Source organism: Neoarius graeffei, chromosome 8 (genome assembly GCF_027579695.1).
Source record: "Neoarius graeffei isolate fNeoGra1 chromosome 8, fNeoGra1.pri, whole genome shotgun sequence".
Lineage (NCBI taxonomy): Eukaryota > Metazoa > Chordata > Actinopteri > Siluriformes > Ariidae > Neoarius > Neoarius graeffei.
Genome location: NC_083576.1, coordinates 11353966 through 11377463, shown reverse-complemented (window position 1 = coordinate 11377463; position 23498 = coordinate 11353966). Strand labels below are relative to the sequence as shown.

The 23498-nt window shown below is 41.8% G+C and overlaps 1 protein-coding gene across 6 annotated transcripts in view; it reads right to left on the bottom strand.

Moving 5' to 3' along the window:
* rapgef2b (Rap guanine nucleotide exchange factor 2b) overlaps window positions 1-23498 on the bottom strand; it is a 306645-nt gene that overhangs the window by 168831 nt on the left and 114316 nt on the right. For all 6 annotated transcript variants that reach the window (XM_060927285.1, XM_060927286.1, XM_060927290.1 and 3 more), the window contains exon 4: window positions 6853-6936. In XM_060927285.1, coding sequence (XP_060783268.1) covers window positions 6853-6936 — 84 coding nt within the window. The remainder of the gene's footprint in view (window positions 1-6852; window positions 6937-23498) is intronic.

Here is a 23498-nt window from a genome sequence, read left to right as displayed (position 1 = left end):
TCCCCACACTACTATATATCCACACTACTATATCCCCACACTACTATATATCCCCACTACTATATCCCCACACTACTATATCACCACACTACTATATATCCACACTACTATATCCCCACACTACTATATATCCACACTACTATATCCCACACTACTATATATCCACACTACTATATATCCCCACTACTATATCCCCACACTACTATATATCCACACTACTATATCCCCACACTACTACATATCCACACTACTATATCCCCACACTACTATATATCCCCACTACTATATCCCCACACTACTATATCCCCACACTACTATATATCCCCACTACTATATCCCCACACTACTATATCCCCACACTACTATATATCCCCACTACTATATCACCACACTACTATATCCCCACACTACTATATCCCCACACTACTATATATCCACACTACTATATCCCCACACTACTATATATCCACACTACTATATCCCCACACTACTATATCCCCACACTACTATATATCCACACTACTATATCCCCACACTACTATATATCCACACTACAATATCCCCACACTACTATATATCCCCACTACTATATCCCCACACTACTATATATCCCCACACTACTATATCCCCACACTACTATATATCCACACTACTATATCCCCACACTACTATATCCCCACACTACTATATATCCACACTACTATATATCCACAGTACTATATCCCCACATTACTATATATCCACACTACTATATCCCCACATTACTATATCCCCACACTACTATATATCCACACTACTATATATCCACACTACTATATCCCCACACTACTATATATCCACACTACTATATCCCCACACTACTATATATCCACACTACAATATCCCCACACTACTATATATCCACACTACTATATATCCACACTACTATATCCCCACACTACTATATATCCACACTACTATATCCCCACACTACTATATATCCACACTACTATATCCCCACACTACTATATATCCACACTACTATATCCCCACACTACTATATCCCCACACTACTATATCCCCACACTACTATATCCCCACACTACTATATATCCACACTACTATATCCCCACACTACCATATCCCCACACTACCATATCCCCACACTACCATATCCCCACACTACCATATCCCCACACTACCATATCCCCACACTACCATATCCCCCACACTACCATATCCCCCACACTACTATATCCCCCACACTACTATATCCCCCACACTACTATATCCCCACACTACTATATATCCACACTACTATATCCCCACACTACTATATATCCACACTACAATATCCCCACACTACTGTATCAATACTACTATATCCCCACTACTACAACCCCGATTCCAAAAAAGTTGGGACAAAGTACAAATTGTAAATAAAAACGGAATGCAATGATGTGGAAGTTTCAAAATTCCATATTTTATTCAGAATAGAACATAGATGACATATCAAATGTTTAAACTGAGAAAATGTGTCATTTAAAGAGAAAAATTAGGTGATTTTAAATTTCATGACAACAACACATCTCAAAAAAGTTGGGACAAGGCCATGTTTACCACTGTGAGACATCCCCTTTTCTCTTTACAACAGTCTGTAAACGTCTGGGGACTGAGGAGACAAGTTGCTCAAGTTTAGGGATAGGAATGTTAACCCATTCTTGTCTAATGTAGGATTCTAGTTGCTCAACTGTCTTAGGTCTTTTTTGTCGTATCTTCCGTTTTATGATGCACCAAATGTTTTCTATGGGTGAAAGATCTGGACTGCAGGCTGGCCAGTTCAGTACCCGGACCCTTCTTCTATGCAGCCATGATGCTGTAATTGATGCAGTATGTGGTTTGGCATTGTCATGTTGGAAAATGCAAGGTCTTCCCTGAAAGAGACGTCGTCTGGATGGGAGCATATGTTGCTCTAGAACCTGGATATACCTTTCAGCATTGATGGTGTCTTTCCAGATGTGTAAGCTACCCATGCCACACGCACTAATGCAACCCCATACCATCAGAGATGCAGGCTTCTGAACTGAGCGCTGATAACAACTTGGGTCGTCCTTCTCCTCTTTAGTCCGAATGTCTAAACTTCAAATTTTGATTCGTCTGACCACAGAACAGTTTTCCACTTTGCCACAGTCCATTTTAAATGAGCCTTGGCCCAGAGAAGACGTCTGCGCTTCTGGATCATGTTTAGATACGGCTTCTTCTTTGAACTATAGAGTTTTAGCTGGCAACGGCGGATGGCACGGTGAATTGTGTTCACAGATAATGTTCTCTGGAAATATTCCTGAGCCCATTTTGTGATTTCCAATACAGAAGCATGCCTGTATGTGATGCAGTGCCGTCTAAGGGCCCGAAGATCACGGGCACCCAGTATGGTTTTCCAGCCTTGACCCTTACGCACAGAGATTCTTCCAGATTCTCTGAATCTTTTGATGATATTATGCACTGTAGATGATGATATGTTCAAACTCTTTGCAATTTTACACTGTCGAACTCCTTTCTGATATTGCTCCACTATTTGTCGGCGCAGAATTAAGGGGATTGGTGATCCTTTTCCCATCTTTACTTCTGAGAGCCGCTGCCACTCCAAGATGCTCTTTTTATACCCAGTCATGTTAATGACCTATTGCCAATTGACCTAATGAGTTGCAGTTTGGTCCTCCAGGTGTTCCTTTTTTGTACCTTTAACTTTTCCAGCCTCTTATTGCCCCGTCCCAACTTTTTTGAGATGTGTTGCTGTCATGAAATTTCAAATGAGCCAATATTTGGCATGAAATTTCAAAATGTCTCACTTTCGACATTTGATATGTTGTCTATGTTCTATTGTGAATACAATATCAGTTTTTGAGATTTGTAAATTATTGCATTCCGTTTTTATTTACAATTTGTACTTTGTCCCAACTTTTTTGGAATCAGGGTTGTATATCCCCACACTACTATATCATATATCCAAACTACTATACCGTATATCCACACTACTATATCCCCACACTACTATATCAACACTTGATTCCTGGCACATATTTGTTTATCTTTACTAGTGGTTTGCAAAAGTAGTAATCGAGTCTTCACACTTTGTTTTAATTTGAAATACCACAGATATTCCATTTATTTATTTTCTAATAAAAATAACATCAAAGCTGTCAAGGTAAGAAACATCTGCCTAGTTGAGGTGATTGACACTGGCAAAGGTGAGTGGAAAATTATAAATTGTAGGTTGGCCTGTTGATATTATTAATAATAATAATAATAATAATAATAAGTGTGCAGCACTTAATAAAGGTCAAATAAATAGGCCTATAAAATAAATACATTCAAAAAAACAGTGAAATTATAATAATATGAGCAATAGATCAATAGATCACAGCAGTTGTGCTGTGTCCTGCACGTCATTGCTCTCATCCATGGCCAAAGCAAAAAACTCGAATTCTGACGCTCTCTCATTCAGCTGGTCATACACGTTGTCCCCCAGATCTTCAGTTCGCCTGGTCATAGCAGGTGCGGAGAGACTCACCGCGTTGAGCGCATCCTTCTTGTCGGGACACACCTCCTCGGCCACAGCAAGCATGCATACTTTAACAAAGTCCCCATCAGTAAACGGCTTTCCATGGGTAGCTAGTAGGTGAGCTACCTTATAGCTAGCTCGGACAGCAGCCTGGTTGATCTGGTTTTGGCGAAGGAATACATTCTGTTGTGCAGCCAGTCCGCATTTCATCCTCAGAATCCTGTCTTCTCTTGTTTGCCCTCGCAAACTAGCATACTCTTTGTGGCGGGTTTCGTAGTGACGACGCAGATTATATTCTTTGAAAACCAACACACTTTCTTTACATACAAGACAAACTGCACGGTCCTTACACTGAACGAAAAAATAATCGGTGGTCCACTGTTCTTTAAAAACTCTGCACTCTCTGTCAACTTTTCGCTGACCGCTAGCCATTTTGCTGTCCTGAACACCGACAGTTCTCTGCGCGTGCGCTGCCTGTCACTGCTTGATCGCGAGCATATGACGAAAATTCGGAAAATATGAATAGTTCATTTTATAACTAAATATCAATTTTAATTGATAAAATCAACAAAATACAAGATGCAGACATGTTATTATTTGCCAAAAAGCAATTTAAAAAAAATAGGCCATGACCACTTTTGGGGATTGCCTCATAGGTCCAGTTCAAGTGGTGGGGGGCAGAGGGGCTGGGGGGCCGGTCAAAGGGGGGCGTTTGATGACCCCTGTTATAAAGCATCTACATGAGCTCTTTGCTTCTGCACATGCACCAGCCACGCTAACGCTCGGTCACGTGACCCGCATCATCCTGACCTGTCTGTATTTAGCTGAACAGTAGCTGAAGTGTAAACACACATTACAGCTGCACATTTCAACTTTTCTTTTTTTTTTTTTTAAAAGCACTCTGGGTTTGTTCCATGCGCCGCCTACTGAACATAAGTGAACTTATCAAAGCTCCAGCACACGAACAGCGTTAAAGTGAGAGTGTGACTGATAAATACATTAGCTCTGTACATTCATTCTCTAGGGGACGACTCTTTTTAGGGCTACTGTAGTGTAAAATTAAATACCCCCTGTTAATTAATATGAATTAATTTATTCGCAGGAAAGTAATTACAAATAAGGCAGAATGTAATCCAAGCTGATCCGTTGAAGGTTAAGCAATTTGCTCAAGGACGCAGCGGTGAATTTTAACCAACGAGTTTTCTTTTTATGAGCACTCATAAAATCCATGTTAAAAATAAAGGAAATGGCAGCCTGGAAAATGTAAAATGTTGCCCTTTTGTACGATATAAAATTCCTCTCACAGTCTGCTTTATTCTTTAATATGTTTTTTTTAAATATATAAAAAATTTACAACACTGATCGTGAAAACCATCTCAGTGATGTTTATCTTCTGATTCAGCTTCTTATCTGGCTAATCTAGGGTGACCAGACGTCCCGGTTTTACCGGGACAGTCCCGATTTGGGGTTGTGTGTCCCGAGTCCCGACAATAGTCTGTCGGGACACGGATATGTCCCGGTTTTGCCACTCGTGACGTTTGCGACTGAGCAGCGTGGGAATCATTAGCGGAGAAATGTCTGCATTTACTATTTTGATGAATTGACAGGAATCGCAAACTTTCCTGGTTACTGCCCCCTGGCCCTGTGGCATGGGTGTTTATTTAGCCACATTATTCCAGACAACAGAACGGGTTGCCATGCAACAATAAAATAAACATTAACTGGCGCGAATGTTCTTTGTCTAGCAGCTAGCAGCAGTAATGCTGCAGCAATTATGCCGAAAAGAAAATGTACCTTTTCCAAAGATTTACAGGGCACCTACCCCTTCCTCCGAGAGGTGCAGAACAATGCGCACGAAGCCTACTGCACACACTGTAAGTGATTTGTTCTTGTACTGAGTTGGGTAGCCTATGCTGCAAATGCTGTGCGCTCCTGTGGGGCTTTCCTCGGGCTGTCGCCCCTCTCCTCCTTTACTGCTGTTTTGTTTGAGTGTATATTTACGGAAGCCGCAAGAGGCCCTTCATATAATCTTTTTTTATTCACCTTGTTATCCCGAGATAACGACATAATTAATTCAGGATCTCGAGAAAACAAAACCGTTATTCCGTGATCTCGAGAAAACAAAACAATTATTTCATGATCTCAGCTGGATCACTGTATCTCCGTCGGTAGAGACGAAGCCGGGCCAGTCTTCTGCGGAGGTGCCGCGGACTAATTTTGAAATTATCCCTTATTAAAAGACTTAATGCAATCTCTCCCTGTGTCAACCCCTGATCAAAATATTGCCTTATTAGGTGATCGATTATTCCAGACATTCTAATGACCAAAGTTACGTCTATACAGAATGAGAAATAGCCCCAAAGTCAGCATATCACAAGTCTCTTGGCGCACCTGAATGAACCATTTCTCAGCTGTTGACTCGAGATCATGAAATAATTGTTTTGTTTTCTCGAGATCTCGAATTAGTTGTGTTGTTTTCTCGAGATTCTGAATTAATTATGTCGTTATCTCGGGATAACAAGGTGAATAAAAAAAAGGATTATATGAAGGGCCTCTCACGGCTTCCGTAGTATATATTCTCAAATCACTTGTCTCTTTTTTGTTTCTGTTTAACATACCATTCTGACAGTTTGGCCATATTGCTGTGTTGAACAGCTTGTTGCACCTTCCATTAAAGTGTTCACTTTTGTACACATCTTCTTGCTTTATTCATTCAGTTGTGGGGAATGGTTAGTAAGGTTGATTCTGACCTAGGTTATGTTGAGGTCACATATCTACTTTTTAAGTTCATGCTATAGTGCATACAATTTTAGAGCTATAGCCTACATGTGCATATGCATTCTTCTTGGTGTTCTCACAAATAGGTGAAATAAATCAGTTTAAATTTGGCCTATGGACATAGCCTGGCCTATTCTCAGCCATTATAAAATCTGTTGTCTGACCATAATTTAACTGATCTGGTTTCAGACTAGGGAAATCTGATCACCCTAGGCTAATCGAACCAAATCTTTGCAGAAAAATTAAGACATCTTTGACCGATGGGTTTTCCAGACCGCCTTAAATATTTAATCCTTCAATATGTTTGGCTAATGAGCACTAATTGGTTACATGCTACATATCAGGACCTTCAACATGGAGCCAAACAGACTAGAACACGGTATCGCATGTCCTTCTCCGGCTTCTCATACATCTTTGATCAAATGTTAACTCTAGGCTCTGACTTGAACCTCAAAGCCTCTGTGATGCAACACGATGGTTATTTATTTTACAACGTTCATGTGCTGACATTTTGGTGGTATTGGGTGACATACCTGGATCTGGGCAGGAACATGGACTCCTTGATGAACACTGATCCAGAGAGCAGGATGTACCAGCAGCTGCCGATGTCATCCGGACTGGAGGAGAGACAGAGGAAAGGAGAAATAAAGGTTTTGAAGAACAACATACAGAAAAGGTTCTTGATTCTAAGGAAGATGAGAAACTTAAAAATTCTGTGTCAGCCTTAATTCTGAGCTTGGGTGGGTTTTTTTTTTAGGGGGTTATAAATCACCCCCAAATCACTTGAGATTATTACTTTGCAAAATATTTTTAAAAATTCTCGAAAATCCCAAATTAAATACGTCATTTTATTTCTGTTAAGATTTTTACAATTTTCTTTATATTTCATATTTTATTTCTGTTAAGATTTTTGCATTTTTTTTCCCCATTTCAGGTAACATTAATATTTAATTTTAATTTTTTTTAAACTCATGGCATTCCTACACTTGAGAATATTACTTTGCAAAATATATATATATTTTTTTAATTCCCCCAAATCCCGCTTTTATATATAAATTTTATTTCATATTTTATTTCTGACAGTTAAGATTTTTACCTTTTTTTCCATTTCAGTTATCATTAATATTTGATTTTTTTTTACTCGTAATACTCCTACACTTGATTTAAAAAAAAAAAGTTTTATATATTTCCCCATCAGACTCCAATATCTTATTTTTTAAAAAACTTTTTAAAATTATTTTTATTGAAAGATTGTTTTTAACCTCCAAAATTGGCCACATCGTTCAACAGTCCTTAAACTGTTGACGTTCTGCACAATGATCTGTTGAATAGCAGTGTTATATTTTATATCATTAATGTTAAATATTTTAAACCTGAAATGTTAAGATTTTTCACCTTTTTTATTTCAGGTATCACTAATGTTTGATATTTTTTTAACTCATAATATTCCTACACTTGAGATTATTACTTTGCAAAATCTTTTTTTTTTTTTTTTTTGGGGGGGGGGGGGGGGGGGGGGCTCACAAAAATAAATATATCTTAGGGTTTTTTTTTTTTTTTACTTTTTTCAATTATCTTTATTGAAGATTTGTTTTTTATCTCCAAAAAACAACCACATCATTCAATAGTCCATAAACTGTTGTAAATTTTGCACAACAATCTGTCGAACAGTAATGCTATATTTTGTTAATAATGAATAATTTTCAACATTAATATTAAATATTTTAGATCTGAATGTTAAAAGTTTTACAAATACAATTTTTTTTTTTTATTTCAGGTATTGGTTTTTGGTTGTTGTTTTTTTTTTAACTGATTTGATGTTCATGATATTCCTACACACTGACGATCCATTTACTTTATAACTTAAGTGATTATTTAAAAAAAATCTAAAGACTGGACATACTTAAATAATGTATGCATGAAAGTGTTCAAGGAATACTCCAACATTTTCAACCTAAATTCTATCTAGTGAATCTGTAGCATGTGTGTGATTACCCTGAACTAGAATTTCAACAGGTTTCTCTTTAACAAACGAAAAAACCCTTAAAGAACAAAACACAAGTTTACGCCAAATTAACTTATAATGGATATCTAAGGGCAGTTGCCAGGACACGTCTGTAAAACAGGTTTATTCATAGGTATTTGGAAATTAATCTCTAAAATGTGCATCATTCGGGGGCGGCACGGTGGTGTAGTGATTAGCGCTGTCGCCTCACAGCAAGAAGGTCCGGGTTCGAGCCCCGTGGCCGGCGAGGGCCTTTCTGTGTGGAGTTTGCATGTTCTCCCCGTGTCCGCGTGGGTTTCCTCCGGGTGCTCCGGTTTCCCCCACAGTCCAAAGACATGCAGGTTAGGTTAACTGGTGACTCTAAATTGACCGTAGGTGTGAATGTGAGTGTGAATGGTTATCTGTGTCTATGTGTCAGCCCTGTGATGACCTGGCGACTTGTCCAGGGTGTACCCCGCCTTTCGCCCGTAGTCAGCTGGGATAGGCTCCAGCTTGCCCGCGACCCTGTAGAAGGATAAAGCGGCTAGAGATAATGAGACGAGATGTGCATCATTCACTCTTTCAGGAAGGGACTACATTTTCAAATGGTTTTGCCTTTAGCAACAGTTTCCGCATGGATCCCAGAACTTCTGGAAAGGTATGAGGAACTGGAATGACTTTTTGGTTTTTGGAAAATTGGTTAAAACTACAGAAGAAAAGGTTTGCTTTAATGATGTCCTGTCATGTCCATCATTGCTGGAGTGGAAATGTTGTAGTTTTAAAATGAGCGTTATATTCAGGTCACTGATTTTCAGGAAAGACTTTATCCTGAACGGGCTCATGGTAGATCCAGAGCCTATTCCAGAAACACCTATTCCAGGTATAAGGCGGGAATACACTCTGTATGGGTTCACCAGTTTAACCCATGCACCATATACAGACATTCACACCTACGGGCAATTTAGAGTCACCAATTCAGAAGGAAGGAAACCGGAGAACCAGGATGAAACCCAGATGGACACGAAATTCCAGTCTGAAGTAATTACAGATATTAGATATATAGTTGTAGATATCAGCTTGAAAGTACATGCAGTAACTATCCATGCACTATCCTTTTACCAATTAGTTGTACGTATGTTCAAGATCCCTGCAGTCAACGTCGCAAAAAACACAACTTTTTTTATTGACTTTTCCAAGATGTCACGGATGACCAATCCCAGACTTTCCCATCGCATTCTGACGCAAGCGGCTACTGTGGTTACACTCATCAACCCCAACCGCCATGACTTGCGCCACAAGTCCATATACTTTTTACAGTTTCTTCTGTTCGAAAGAGGCATGATGGCTTTCCTGAAGACAACAGTGAAGAAACAAGACCAACAGTAGGAGGTAAACCACGAGACTACTCATTACATCCAGCTGTTTGCTTTCACAAATGCACAAATATAGAAGCACTAACAAAGACGTTTCTGAATGCAGTCATGTGCGTTTAAGGAAACTGCACGCTAACACACCGCTGAATAAACATATCTTCTCATGGTGTCACATGGCAGGAAGGAACGTAGGCTAAGTGCCAAGAAGGCTGCAGAGTTACTGACTAACTCCAACAAACTTTACCTCCTACTGATGAGCCAAAAGTGAAAATCTTTGTCATTCATTAAAATAAATAAACAATCGATACTCAGACTAAGGTCCGCTTTACACGGGGACGGTCTGAAACAAAAACGCAAAAGTCCGTTTTCGTTCTCACTTTTTTCCGCGTCTACACAACCATTTTCAAGGAGGAAATCTGCGTCTATACGGTGACGCATAAATGTGTGGAATTCAATTGGATGTGCATGCCAGGCGGCTAGGTGGTGCTGTGAAAGACCTCCGCTATGTCTGCACGCATGCGCAACGTCTTCCGTCTTGTCTGATCTGCACATCTGCGCCGCGAAAACTTTGACTACTCTGGCTATGGTAAGTAAGAAAGTAAGTAAAAAAGTAAGAGCATACTATACCCGCCTCCGTTCATTAACGGTATATGTGCAGATTCGGTATAGATGTTCGAAGGACTCCTGGACGTTTATTAAAGCTGCCAGAGCAGCTTGAAGGTCCGTTGAATCGATGTAATCAGACATGCTCTTACTTTTTTACTTACTTTCTTACTTCCCGGGCTGGCATGTACAGTATATGACATATGTATGACGTAAACGCGTACCCGACGTGAGCAGATCCGAGCAGAGTTTCGCGTATTGGGTAGTTTAGACGGATATGCAACGGGGGCTGTTTTTAACTTATCCACTCTGAAAGGCGTTTTCAATTTTTTCCGTTTTTCAGCCTCGGAAACGCCGTCCCCGTGTAGACGAAAGGCACTTCCGATAAAATATTTAGTCGTTTTTACCCGACAGCATCCTCGTGTAAACGGGCCCTAAATGGACATTGGGTCTAATCAGTGATGGCTTGGCATTCCGAAGCCACAGCGCAAACAAGCGACTTTTGAAAATGTGGTCCGACGTTTCTTTAGTTCCGACTTGCGATTCGATCCCATTTGCTTTCTGAAGCACAAAAAAATGGTCGTACAACTTATAACCACGGTTTCATCTTATTCTGTACACATCATGTTAAATGCGTACAGAGACATTCCACAGTCAAAGCTTGGAAGGATGTAGGAGAAATCAATAACACCTCTGGCGAGCATACGTAGCTAGGATATTGAGCTTGCTTTGCAACTAAGCTTAGCATGTAACATATTGGTACAGGAGTTAATTAGCATATAACTAAAAGCTATATATAGCTACTATTGCTTCTCATCAGCTTGCTGGACAGTGTATGCCAACAATGACAACACTCGTTGCTACACCCCCACAAGAGTTGGTCATGTGTCCATGTGTCAGCCCTGCGATGATCTGGCGACCTGTCCAGGGTGTACCCCGCTTCTCGCCCATAGTCAGCTGGGATAGGCTCCAGCTTGCCCACGACCCTGCACAGGATAAGCGGTTATGGATAATGGATGGATGGACCTTGATGTGACTTTGACCCTGTTTGGATCAGTTCTAAAAATCTAATAAATCCATCTGCTGGTTACAATGGTAATTCTATATCCACGTAAATCCAACACACACTGAACCATTTGTTCTTGACTCATTATGCCAACAAGCCCTTGGGTTGGAATGATGGAAACCTGGAAAGATAATCCCTCCACCACCCCCAGTGGTAAAGCCATGAAAATCGGCAATCAAGAATGTAATCCATGTTCAAGCTGTTCGTGTTTATTTTACTTCATGTGGGCGTTCTTAAATCATGACCAATGATGTGTTGTGATGTGTCAGTGAAATGGGTTTCAATAAATTCACACCAGAGAACACTAACATTCAGGGTATTTCACCTGATAAGACTATCAACAATCAGTTACATGAAGCTACAGTCTGGGCTAGAAAGAAGTCAGCTCCAGACTCTACTTCATACTTTGTAGTACTTGAGGCCAGTCTCAAGACCACTTTTTGAGGGTCTCGGTCTCATCTTGGAATCGATCGCATTTTTACTCAGGCTTGTCTCAATCTCAGACATAGAGGACTTGGGATTTTATTTCAAGACCGGTCAAGACCACAACTATGGGGATTTCACCAATTGCCTGCGTATTTGTTAAGATCGTTACTGTGATTGAAGCAGGAAATTTTACATCCAAATGCGACCAATAATGTGACTCATTGATAAATTTGAAAATTTCCTTCCTGTTCATGGATGTCACCCCTCCCCACCCACCTTCACATACACTGGTCAGGTCTTGGTCTTGACATGGGCTCAACCTCTCCAAGTCTTGGTCTCGATACACTTTGGTCTTGACTACAACAGTAGGTGGTAGTGGTGTTTCTGATACCACAATAGTAACAAATATTCCTTTAAGACATTTGTCAGTATCTAGAAAAAAAAAAAACCTGACCCCTGTTTATACCCACTGGTCGAAATTGTTGTTGATTGTTTCAGACATGACACAGTGGTTCCTCAACCATGAAAACTTCAGACAGGTCTATTAGAAAAAACAGAAGCTCCATCCCAGTTTAGCCCATCAGACCGTATCAAAATTTGACTGCTTGCTCAACCTTGTAACCTTCATAATAGTAGCAGGGGTCCTGTTGGGTTTGTTCCAGACAGACAGACTTGGGTTCTGTCTCAGAAACCCAGGCTTTCAAAAAGCAGGACACTGATCAAGGTCACACAAGCATCTCAATAGAGCCTTGTGATGCACAACAAACTCCTTTCTATTTAACAAGGAAATTGTATTGGCAGTGCTATGACCTCAGAACACACCAAACTTCCATGTTTGTAGCTTGTACATAGCTTTGTTGCTTCCTGTTCTTTTTAAGGTTGATTTATAGAATATACCATCACCATATAACAGACTCATAAAGGTTTGAGATAGAATAGCCACTTAAGAGTTTTGCAAATAAACCCTCTGTGTCATTGTGATTATATCAAACAATATTAAAATATTACATACTGACACCTAGTGGCCTGGAGACAATACTGCGCTTCAATGTTGCAAAAGAAAAACCCTGATCCTTGTGTTGCTTTAACAGATGCAGCATTTACTCCGATAAAGCGATTAATCCTAATCAACTTGACTATAGGAAGTGACCAAACAGACCATGGATTAAGGGGCTGCAGCTTTTTTTTTTTTTTGTCAGGGTGTTTTCACACCTGGTCCCCTTTAAAGGAACCAGACTCAGTCCTCTTTAAGTGGACCAAAAAGTGGACCAACAGAAAAAGAACTCAATTCTTTTTGTCTTCACACTGTGAATTTATTACAAAGAGGACTGGGTTCTCTTTCTGGTCCAGTTAAGCTTTGATGGGGCCTCAGTCCTCTTTCTGTTCACACCAGGTCCTCTAGAGCCCTCAGACCCCCAGTGCATGGAATTCTGGGTAATTTTCTCTTGAATCAAAATGTCTGCTGCCATGCTTGCCCTGCTGTATTCTTTGATCAAAATAGTGCGGATTAAGGAAAATATGCGCAGTGCACGATCATTACATTCACTTTTTTTTATTGTGGCCAACTCATCAGTCAGTAAGTTCAGAAAGTGGCTGTGGTAAGTTCCAAAAGGAAGTTGAGTTTCCCTGCTACAGTCATGTGACCAACTACGGCAAACGAAGAAGGTTAAACTACAGTGAAAAAGGCGAAGTGAACCCAGTGCGCTTTTTGTTCACAATGCGCAGATTAGGCGAACCGTACCGTTGATTTTTAGCGAACCGTACGGAGACCACCTCCTGAGGTGGTCTCAGTTCGGTTCGCTTTAAAGGGGTCTGGGTACGGTTGGAGTGTTCACATATGCGCAAAAAATGCTGAGTCATCGATCTGAGTTCGGTTAGATGGCTGAAAGGGACCAAGTGTGAAAACACCCTCAAAGTGAGCTGCGAAATCGAGCTGTGGTGCAAACGGAGCCAAATGGAGCAAACGGTCTCAGGGTGTTTTCACACTTGGTCCCTTTCAGCCATCTAACCGAACTCAGATCGATGACTCAGCATTTTTTGCGCATATGTGAACACTCCAACCGTACCCAGACCCCTTTAAAGCAAACCAAACTGAGACCACCTCAGGAGGTGGTCTCAGTACGGTTCGCTAAAAATCAACGGTACGGTTCGCCTAATCTGCGCATTGTGAACAAAAAGCGCACCGGGTTCACTTCGCCTTTTTCATTGTAGTTTAACCTTCTTCGTTTGCCGTAGTTGGTCACATGACTGTAGCAGGGAAACTCAACTTCCTTTTGGAACTTACCAGCCATGTTTTGTGCTCATAGATAGCTGGAATAAATTTATTTTCCTTAAGCCGCACTATTTTGATCAAAGAATACAGCAGGGCAAGCATGGCAGCAGACATTTTGATTCAAGAGAAAATTACCCAGAATTCCATGCACTGGGGGCCTGAGGGCTCTAGAGGACCTGGTGTGAACAGAAAGAGGACTGAGGCCCCATCAATGCTTAACTGGACCAGAAAGAGAACCCAGTCCTCTTTGTAATAAATTCACAGTGTGAACACAAAAAGAACTGAGTTCTTTTTCTGTTGGTCCACTTTTTGGTCCACTTAAAGAGGAATGAGTCTGGTTCCTTTAAAGGGGACCAGGTGTGAAAACACCCTCAGAGGACGAACATGTTAGCCTTGATCCTCCAGGGTTTGTACCTGTTGTATGACAGTGGAGACCTAACTAGTGGGTGGAAATTGGCCAAGACGAGACAAAATTGAGGGTGGGGACAGTTCGGGGCTAGATGCGATACGTAAAATGTTTTAAACTAGTTATTTTTATAATTAGCTACTGCAGTCCCCATGTTCGCTGTGCTCGGATGATTCGTGAGATTTCAACAGGGACTCGGCATAGGTCTCCAAGTAATTACTTCTCTCACATTTCGTATTGCAGACCTTGCTTTTGCAGATGACCTGGATCTCCTATCCAACACCCAAGAGGAAGCTCAATCCCAGTTGAACCAACTCTGTAGTGTAGCCAAGGAAGTTGGACTTCATCAGTGCTGAGAAAACCAAAGCCATTACATGCAACCTCCCAGATATTTCACTGTTCCATGAAAGCAAACAACTTGAAATGGTGCAGGATTTTCAGTACTTGGGTGATTCAATAGAAACAGACATCAAGTATCGCCAAGGGAAAGCATGGAGTGTATTTTGGAAGCTTCAGAAATGTTGGTCTGCAAACGCTGAATTAAAGATGAAGACCAACCTGTTAAGAGCAACCAACCTGAGTGACTTTCTCTATGGAAGCGAGTCCTGGATTATCACTATGAAGCTTGAAAACCAGATCGACTCAATCCAACCTACATCATCCTTGAGAAAAAGAATGAAGACCACGTGTCCAATGAAGAAGTTTACAAGCAAGCAACATCAAAGTCTCTCTCGGTCATCATCATCATTGATGGTCAACTACACTTCCCTGGCCATTCCCTACGGTGACCCACAAAAGATCTGGTGTCAACAAGTACATCTCAACCGCTGTGTCATGAACATGATGAGTTCAGAAGAGATCAGCAATGTTGCCCAAGACCGTGTTAGTTGGAGAAGATTCACCAAGCGCGCTTGGTGTCGATCGCCCCAAGAATGATGCAACTGACAGAGATTAAAGCACTTAAACCACTAATGCTGTGCTCCAAATGCTTGTTTTTTAACCCTTGAAGATTCCATGGATTGCTATAGGTCAAGATATCAACGTGCAGACAGAATTTAAACTGCCATTTGGGACACGAAAGCAACAACAGCTATCAATGACAGTGTACGGCATCTTCTGTGGCCGGGATGGGCAACTGGCGGCCCGCCTCCTTACTCAGTGCGGCCTGTAGATCATTTATTAATTATTATTAATTATCAGGAAAACAAATTAACCGCGGCTTTTTTTTTTACACCGTTGTAATTACACTGTTGACTGATAGAGGGCACTTCCTATGCAAACAATATCAGGGCCCTGGGCCTTACCCCCTTCAGCGAGGAAGAGAGACAAGAAACCCATGGCTACTAGCAGTGCAAAAAAAAGAAAACTCGATCAAGAAAATCATACCTTTCAGTCAAGATGGGAAGCAGATTATCTCTTCATAGAATTCAAAGGCAAACCCATGTGTCTGGTTTGCTTAGAAACCATAGCAGTCATGAAAGATTTCAACTTAAGTCGCCACTACAACACCCTGCACAAAGTTAAATACGAGAAGTACACTGGAGCTGCAAGGGCCGCTGTCGTAGCCGACCTCAAATCAAAAGTAAACCAACAACAGAGCCACAACTACACAGGAATCAGCACTCAAAGCCTCTTATGCTGTTTCACTTGAGCTTGCCAAAGCAAAGAAGCCATTGTCAGATGGGGAAATTGTCAAGGTGTGCGCCATGGAAATGGCCAAAGCTTTCGGTGACGATAACATGGTTGACCACTTTGAAACGGTCTCTTTGGCTACGTTCACACTGCAGGCTGAAGTGACTCAAATCCGATCTTTTCGCCCATATGTGACCTGTATCCGATCTTTTATTGACAATATGAACGACACAGATCCGATTTTTTCAAATCCGACCCAGGCCGTTTGGATATGTGGTGCTAATTCCGATTCCTATCCGCTCTTTTCATATGCGACTTCAGTCTGAACCACCAGGTCGCATTCATCCGACTTACACGTCATCAACAAGCCACAAACGTCACTATTCTGCGCTGAAGTAGGCGGCGGGTCTCTCAAAAAAGTTACAACAACATGGCGCATAATCACGGGCGCAGATAGAGGGTGGGACGAGTCATATTTAAATTCACCTCGTTCGGTCCCTCCCACTTATAGGGAGGAAAAAACGTCTATGCTGTCTTTCTTTGCATAAGGCAAACCTCACGAAAAAATCAAAAGACTAATTACCATTCGGTTTATTAAGGTGCACAGCAGTGTATACATATAGTTGCAACAACTCACATAAAACAAAACAAAGACTGATATTTGGTTGGTTGAGCTGCGCAGACTGCACAGGTTGCGAGCTCGAGCTTGGTTGCTATGGTTACTAACAACAAGTTTGACAGGCATATCGGGGTTGGGGTTGGTTTGCTGGCAGCTTTGTCCCTCCCAGTTCAAAAAACGTATCTGCGCCCCTGCGCATGACATCAATGCGAGGGACGCTTCGGGCTGTGAAGGTTCTGAATCTTCTCAATGGAAGGACGCAGAGGTTAGGGAGCTGATTTCCATTTGGGGGGATGCAGCTATTCAAGCTAGATTGGATGGGTCATACCGCAACCGGGCGGTTTTACTTCCGTAAACACTGGCCATGCTCACTGCGTGTGACGTCGTCGTATCCTGCAGTGCGCATGCGGAACACTTTTAGGTCGCTTTTCATTCATACTGAGGATCACATACAAGTCGCATATATTTGTTAATGTGAACGACCTCACAAAAAAATCGGATTTCACAAAAAAATCGGAATTGAGCATTAAGCCTTGCAGTGTGAACGTAGCGTTTGTCCCGACGCACAGTAACACGCAGAATTTTTGACATTCACGATCATGTCGAAATTAAGCTGAGAAAAGTCATGCATGACTGCAAGTACTTCTCCTTGGCTTTGGATGAGAGTACAGATGTGATGGATGTTAGCCAGCTACTGATTTTTACAAGAACTATTGACAGTTCATTTGAAGTGCACGAGGAGCTATTAAAATTGGTTTGTCTGCACGATACGACTAAGGGCACCGATATATTCAGCGCCGTTGATAGTGGATATGGTGGCTTTGACAAGCTGTCAACTGTTGTTACGGATGGCGCACCCGCAATGCAGGGAAGACACGGAGGTTTCGCAGGGCTCCTCCGACAGAGCGGGGTAAACTGCCCTATACTGCACTGTATCATACATCAGATGAGTAGCCTCATATGAGATGTAGGCCTGAGTTTTACATGGCAGGACAAAAAAATTTTTTTTAACATGCTATGCATTTTATCTCTCCAGGAAGCCCTCTGCACGAAGACACTGAACTTTAGCCACGTTATGGATTTAGTGACCAAACTCATCAGAGGGGGGAACAGGTCCCTTTGTCACAGGAGGTTCATTGCCTTTTTGGATGAAGTGGACGCCGCGTATGGAGATTTACAAATGCACACTGAGATCAGATGGATGAGTCGAGGGAAGTGTCTGGAGCGGTTTTTTTTGCACTGAACTACCAGTGTTCTTGGAGAACAGTGTTAGTGGTGATACGAGCGCCTACTGCAGAAGACTCAAAGACACACAGTTTCTTTGCGACATGGCCTTTCTGACAGACATCACCTCGCATCTCAACCATATTAACACACACTTGCAGGGGAGAGACCAAACTGTATGCACACATAACCGCATTCCAGCGTAAACTCGACCTGTTCATAGAAGGATTTTCTTCCCATCGTCCAAATTTGGCACACTTTCCCGCTTGTGAGGAGATGCGAAAAGATAACCCCAGGTGCGAGAAACTACTTCAGAAGTATAGGGCCGACATCGAAAAATTGCAGGAGCAGTTTAACGATCGTTTCCAAGATTTTCAGGTGATGAAACCACGAACTGTGCTATTCACGGACCCCGTCTCTGCTGCTGTCAGCGAGCAACCATCAGAACTGCAGCTCGAACTCTGAGAGTTGCAGTCAGATCCGTATTTTCAAGCAAAGCGCAATGAGAGGGGTATTTCATTTTGGAGACTGCTACCAGAGGCACGTTTTCCACTCATCAGAGATTTTGCTCTGTCAATGGCCAGCTTGTTTGGGAGCACTTACAGTACATTTGTGTGAGCAGCTTTTCAACAATGAAGCACATTAAGTCAAAAGAGAGGAACAGACTCACGGATGATACTCTTTTCATACATGTCAACCTATACGGAATGTCCGTCTTTTATACGGATTTGATTCAATAAACGTAGTATACGGGCGTACAAATAAAGTTATACGGATTCTTTAAAAAAACTTCAATATTTATTTAGAGCTAAAATCAATTCCCACGATGATAAAAGAGCGCATAACATTTACAAACGTACTGTACACCACAGAAAGCACAAACAGCCAGTAAAGAGTCTTATGAAATCGCGAGTTATCTAGTGGTAGCGAGACTTCGTTCCATTTTTGATCATGCACACACCGCATTGCGAGAATCCCGCCAACCGGGAAGTAACATTTTGTTTGAAACGCGTATTTCCACCTGAGTGACTTTCACTAGCGACTGAAAAGATTCTGAATGGGCACTCCGGCAAGATCAACACAGACACTTGCTGTGACATGCAGCCTAGTGAGGTATTGGTGCAGACTGCTAAAAAAAGCTGTCATGGAGTACAATTCGGAACATTAGAGTGACACTTTGTGTTTTTGTCGAACATTAGAGCTTTGTATTCATTCCGAAGGTTCATTGTTATTAATATTGAATAAAAAGTAACTGGGGTACATCATTGTTAATTATCATTCAAATTTTAGGTAAATTATTTTAATTTGCATCTTATACGGATTTTATAAGGGAAATACGGATTTTGGAGGTTGGTTATACAGGTTTGATTGACCAAAGGTTGACATGTATGTCTTTTTCATTTGATGCGGATTGGATGCACAAAGATTGACATTGATATCCAGTCTATTGTGCGCCAGCAGGCAAAACCACAAGTATCTCATTAAGTTGCACTTAATGTTGGACCGCTGTTTTTTTAGTTTTGCGCCTCATTGAATGTGAGTCCTTTGCACTTTGTTTCTTTTACAACAAACTTGCATTTGTCGTTTAACAAGACAAGAGCATTATGATAAAAATGCATTTCAGTGTGGAAAATATTAAATAAATGTATGTTGGTTCAGTAAACATACAGACATAAGAATATACAAATATTTTGTTCTTATTTAAAATTCTTTTGTAACTTCTCTCATATCTGATTAGTTGAAGTGCGCGGTCATGTGGCCTTCTGATGGTGGTGGTGGTGAAAAATTGCGGCCCTCTTTATCATACAAGTTGCCCGTCCCTGTTCTGTGGTCACATGATCGAAACATGGCCGAGTCCAAAAGTGGACTCTCAGGGAAACATTTCTGCTCTGTACAGTGTGGAAATGAAGAAACTGCAGATATGCACCAGTCCTCTCTTTATACTTTGCTCCAAAACTTGTGTTTCAAAGACAACTATCTCAGAAATCTCAGAAATTGGCCCCACAAGACGAACACACACACACACACACACACACACAGTGTCCCTGCTAACATTTCCACAACAGGGCTAATGAGGCAACTCCGGCACATGCACTGACGCAGCAGGAGTCTCCCTCTTTCTTCTCTTTCGTTCCCTAGTTCCCTCGCTCCCTCACCCTTCATCTTTCAACTCGCCTTCATCCCTGCTGCCTCCGCTTCCACCGCATCGCTTTGAATCACAGGAGAAACCCGAATGCTCAATTATTAATCTCTGGAACGCAGAAAGAGATAGCAAGAGAGATTGTGCATGCATGAGAGAGAGAGAGAGAGAGAGAGAGAAGGGGGGGTGAGAGACATCTGCATTATCAGCACAGCGCTGACTGAACTGGGTCACAGAAATGTTCTTGCAAAGCATGTCAAAAAAAAAACCCACAACAATCCCAAATCCCTGTGGAAAAAAATTCCGAGACGGACTGCTGTGGAAATGTGTGTGTACATGTGTGTGTAATCTGGGTTTTTGGGAATACACAGCAACTGGCCATCAACGGAACCCGGAGAGGATGTAGGATCCATGGGGGAGAGGAAAAAAAAAAGAGAGAGAGAGAGAGAAAACACACATCAGTGTACATAATGCTGGCTCACCAAGATCCACTACTGAGCAGTGCTCACATGTGTGCACCCACCCACATTTGCACGCACACACACACGGGATGTTTAAACTAAATTAGGTCCTCAGTACCCAGCTTGCATGCATTAAACAACCATAACATTGTAATTGAAATGAAACCAGTAAAAGCTTATTTCGTTATATACAGCCTTGATGTATCAAACATAAAATCCATAATTAAATGTAATTACGGCACACACAATAGCGATACTTTATGGGTATCACGGCTGCACAGAAATGTTGCAGCCCTTTAAATTAGCACAGCGTGCGTGTGTGTGTGTGTGTTACTGAGCATCTTTAAAGCCGAGAGCTAGTTAATAAAGCACAGTGCTGGTTTATCAGCGTGAAACAGAAGCCAGCTGCTGCAGCATCCAAAATCACTGAAGTCCCGGCTAAGGTTTGGTGCACACTACATAGGGTGCCTATCTAACTTCAGTATGATCGATGAGAGAGAACAACTTTCCCTGTGTCCGAAATTGCTCACTCGTTCACTACTCCCTACTCACTATATAGGGAATTATTATATAGAGGACTCATTGGTAAAATGAAAAACCGCTTTCGGACACTATTCCGTCACACAATTACCGTAAAACGTGCCAGATCAGTCGGCTGGTGGGTTTTCAAAATAATAAATATACTATTCAAAAAAAGTAGGGGATATTGGATTTACAAGTAGAATGAAATGCAGATCATGAGGTCAGGAAGGAAACAAATGACAGAAAAACATCAAGGAAACATTTGTCAATTTATTCGAAACCCTGTGTACAGTCAGTAAAGGACAGATTCTCCAGAATAAGGGTCAACACAAACACAGGGTCACACAGCAAATTTACCACCATTTTGAAACCGAGTCAGTAGCGGGTAAAACCCCCTCGGTTGGCTGGACAAGCTTGAATTCGGCGTGGCATACTCCTAACGAGACGTCCCAGGTCATTTTGGGGAATGTTATTCCATTCCTGTTCCAATGCTGCAGCAAGTTCTTGGACATTGGCAGGAGGTTGTTGACGTTGGCGTAGCCGCTGTCCAAGCATGTCCCAGACATGCTCGATGGGGGAAAGGTCCGGACTGAGTGCTGGCCATGGTAATCTGGTGATATTCTGCTGCTGGAGGTAATCTGTAACGATCCTGGCCCTATGACATCTGGCATTGTCATCTTGGAAAATGAAACGGCGGCCATAATGACGTGCAAACGGCACAACATGGGGTGCCAAGATGTTGTCCCGGTAGTACTGCCCTGTGACACGTCCAGCAACAACATGCAAGTCTGTTCTGCCGGCAGCAGTGATGCCTCCCCACACCATTACAGAGCCACCCCCATACGGATCATGTCTAATGACGTTAACGTCATGGAAACGTTTGTTACGTCGGCGCCAAACCCTCCTGCGTCTGTCCAGGAAGTCCACAGTGAACTTAGACTCATCTGAGAACATTACGTGGTTCCATCGGCGATTATCCCAGCGTTGATGACGACTACACCATTGGAGTCTGGCCCTAATGTGACGATCCCTCAAACAGGGAATGACACGAGGACGTCGGGCGTGTAAGTGAAATCTGTGCAGTCGATTCCTGATGGTCTGGCCACTCACTACCAAGCCAGTATCCCTTCGAAGTTGAGACCTTATCTGATTTGCTGTTACCATACGATTTCTCAAGGCAATAGTGCGGATGAATCTGTCCTGAGCCTGAGTTGTTGCCCTTGGTCGACCGGATCGTGGTCTATCCTGAACAGACCCTGTAGCACGATGTCTGGACCATAATCTGCTGATGACAGACTGGGAAACATTCAATGCTCTTGCCACAACGACCTGTCTTGTGCCAACCTGTAGCATGCCAAGGGCACGTAACCTCTCATCCTGTGTTAGACAGCGCATGGTCTCTGTTTAATTAACGACTTCAACCACTGATAATCTGATGCTTTCTCTTCAAAATCTTCCTTTGGAGTGGCTCTAACCTTCCAATTCAGAGTCATGCAAATTTGTGGCACGACCCCCTTGATCATCAGTAGCATCCCGTGCTGATCATGAGAGTGTCATTGATGTGTTTGGGTGATGAATTTCTTTGGAAATGCTTCCTCAGTAAGGAACTATACAACATGCTTTCGTATCCCTTTGTATATGTGAAAATTTGGATCTCAAAATAAAATATCCCCTACTTTTTTTGTGCTAAATACATACCGGATACTGAGCGTATTTCCAACATTAATAAATACAAAGTCCCTGCATCTTTCAGTTCTTTTAAATCAAGGCTGAATACTTTCTTATTTGCCGCTGCCTTTTATTAAATCAAATTTGAAACTTTTAGTTTGATTTCTTTCAGCGCGACCGCAATGCATGATGAGATATATTGCTTGGTTAGTGACCCATCGGTTGTACACTACTTTTCGTGATGCATTGTGGGATACTTTGAGTGCGCTATACAGAGTGTAATAATCCTCACTATCGTTTCGGACAGCACTACAAAATGGCGTCCCCACTATATAGTGCCCTACATAGTGAGTAGGGAGCGATTTCGGACACAGGGTTTATCTTGTCAAGGTCTATGAGCACACAATGAAGAGCTAATATATTACTCCAAGCACACACACACACACACACACACACGGCCAAAAGCTAATGAAATCTACAAGCATAGATCCCCAATAAGCCAATCAGAGGAAACATGACACCAAAAAGGAAGGAGACTAATTTGAATATGCCATGACATAACCACTTTCCTAATGAGGTACTCCTACACTTAATCCTAAACACAAGCACGAGCACGCACACACACCCTCCAGGACATGATGTTAAAGAAAAACAATCAACTTCAGGGTGGTGATGACGTCTCCGTGTCATGCGACCTCATTACACCATTCATTATTTTCCTGGAAGGGCTACATCCTGTTGTTTTTTTTTTTTTATTTACATACGTTATTGCTTTTGTACTGA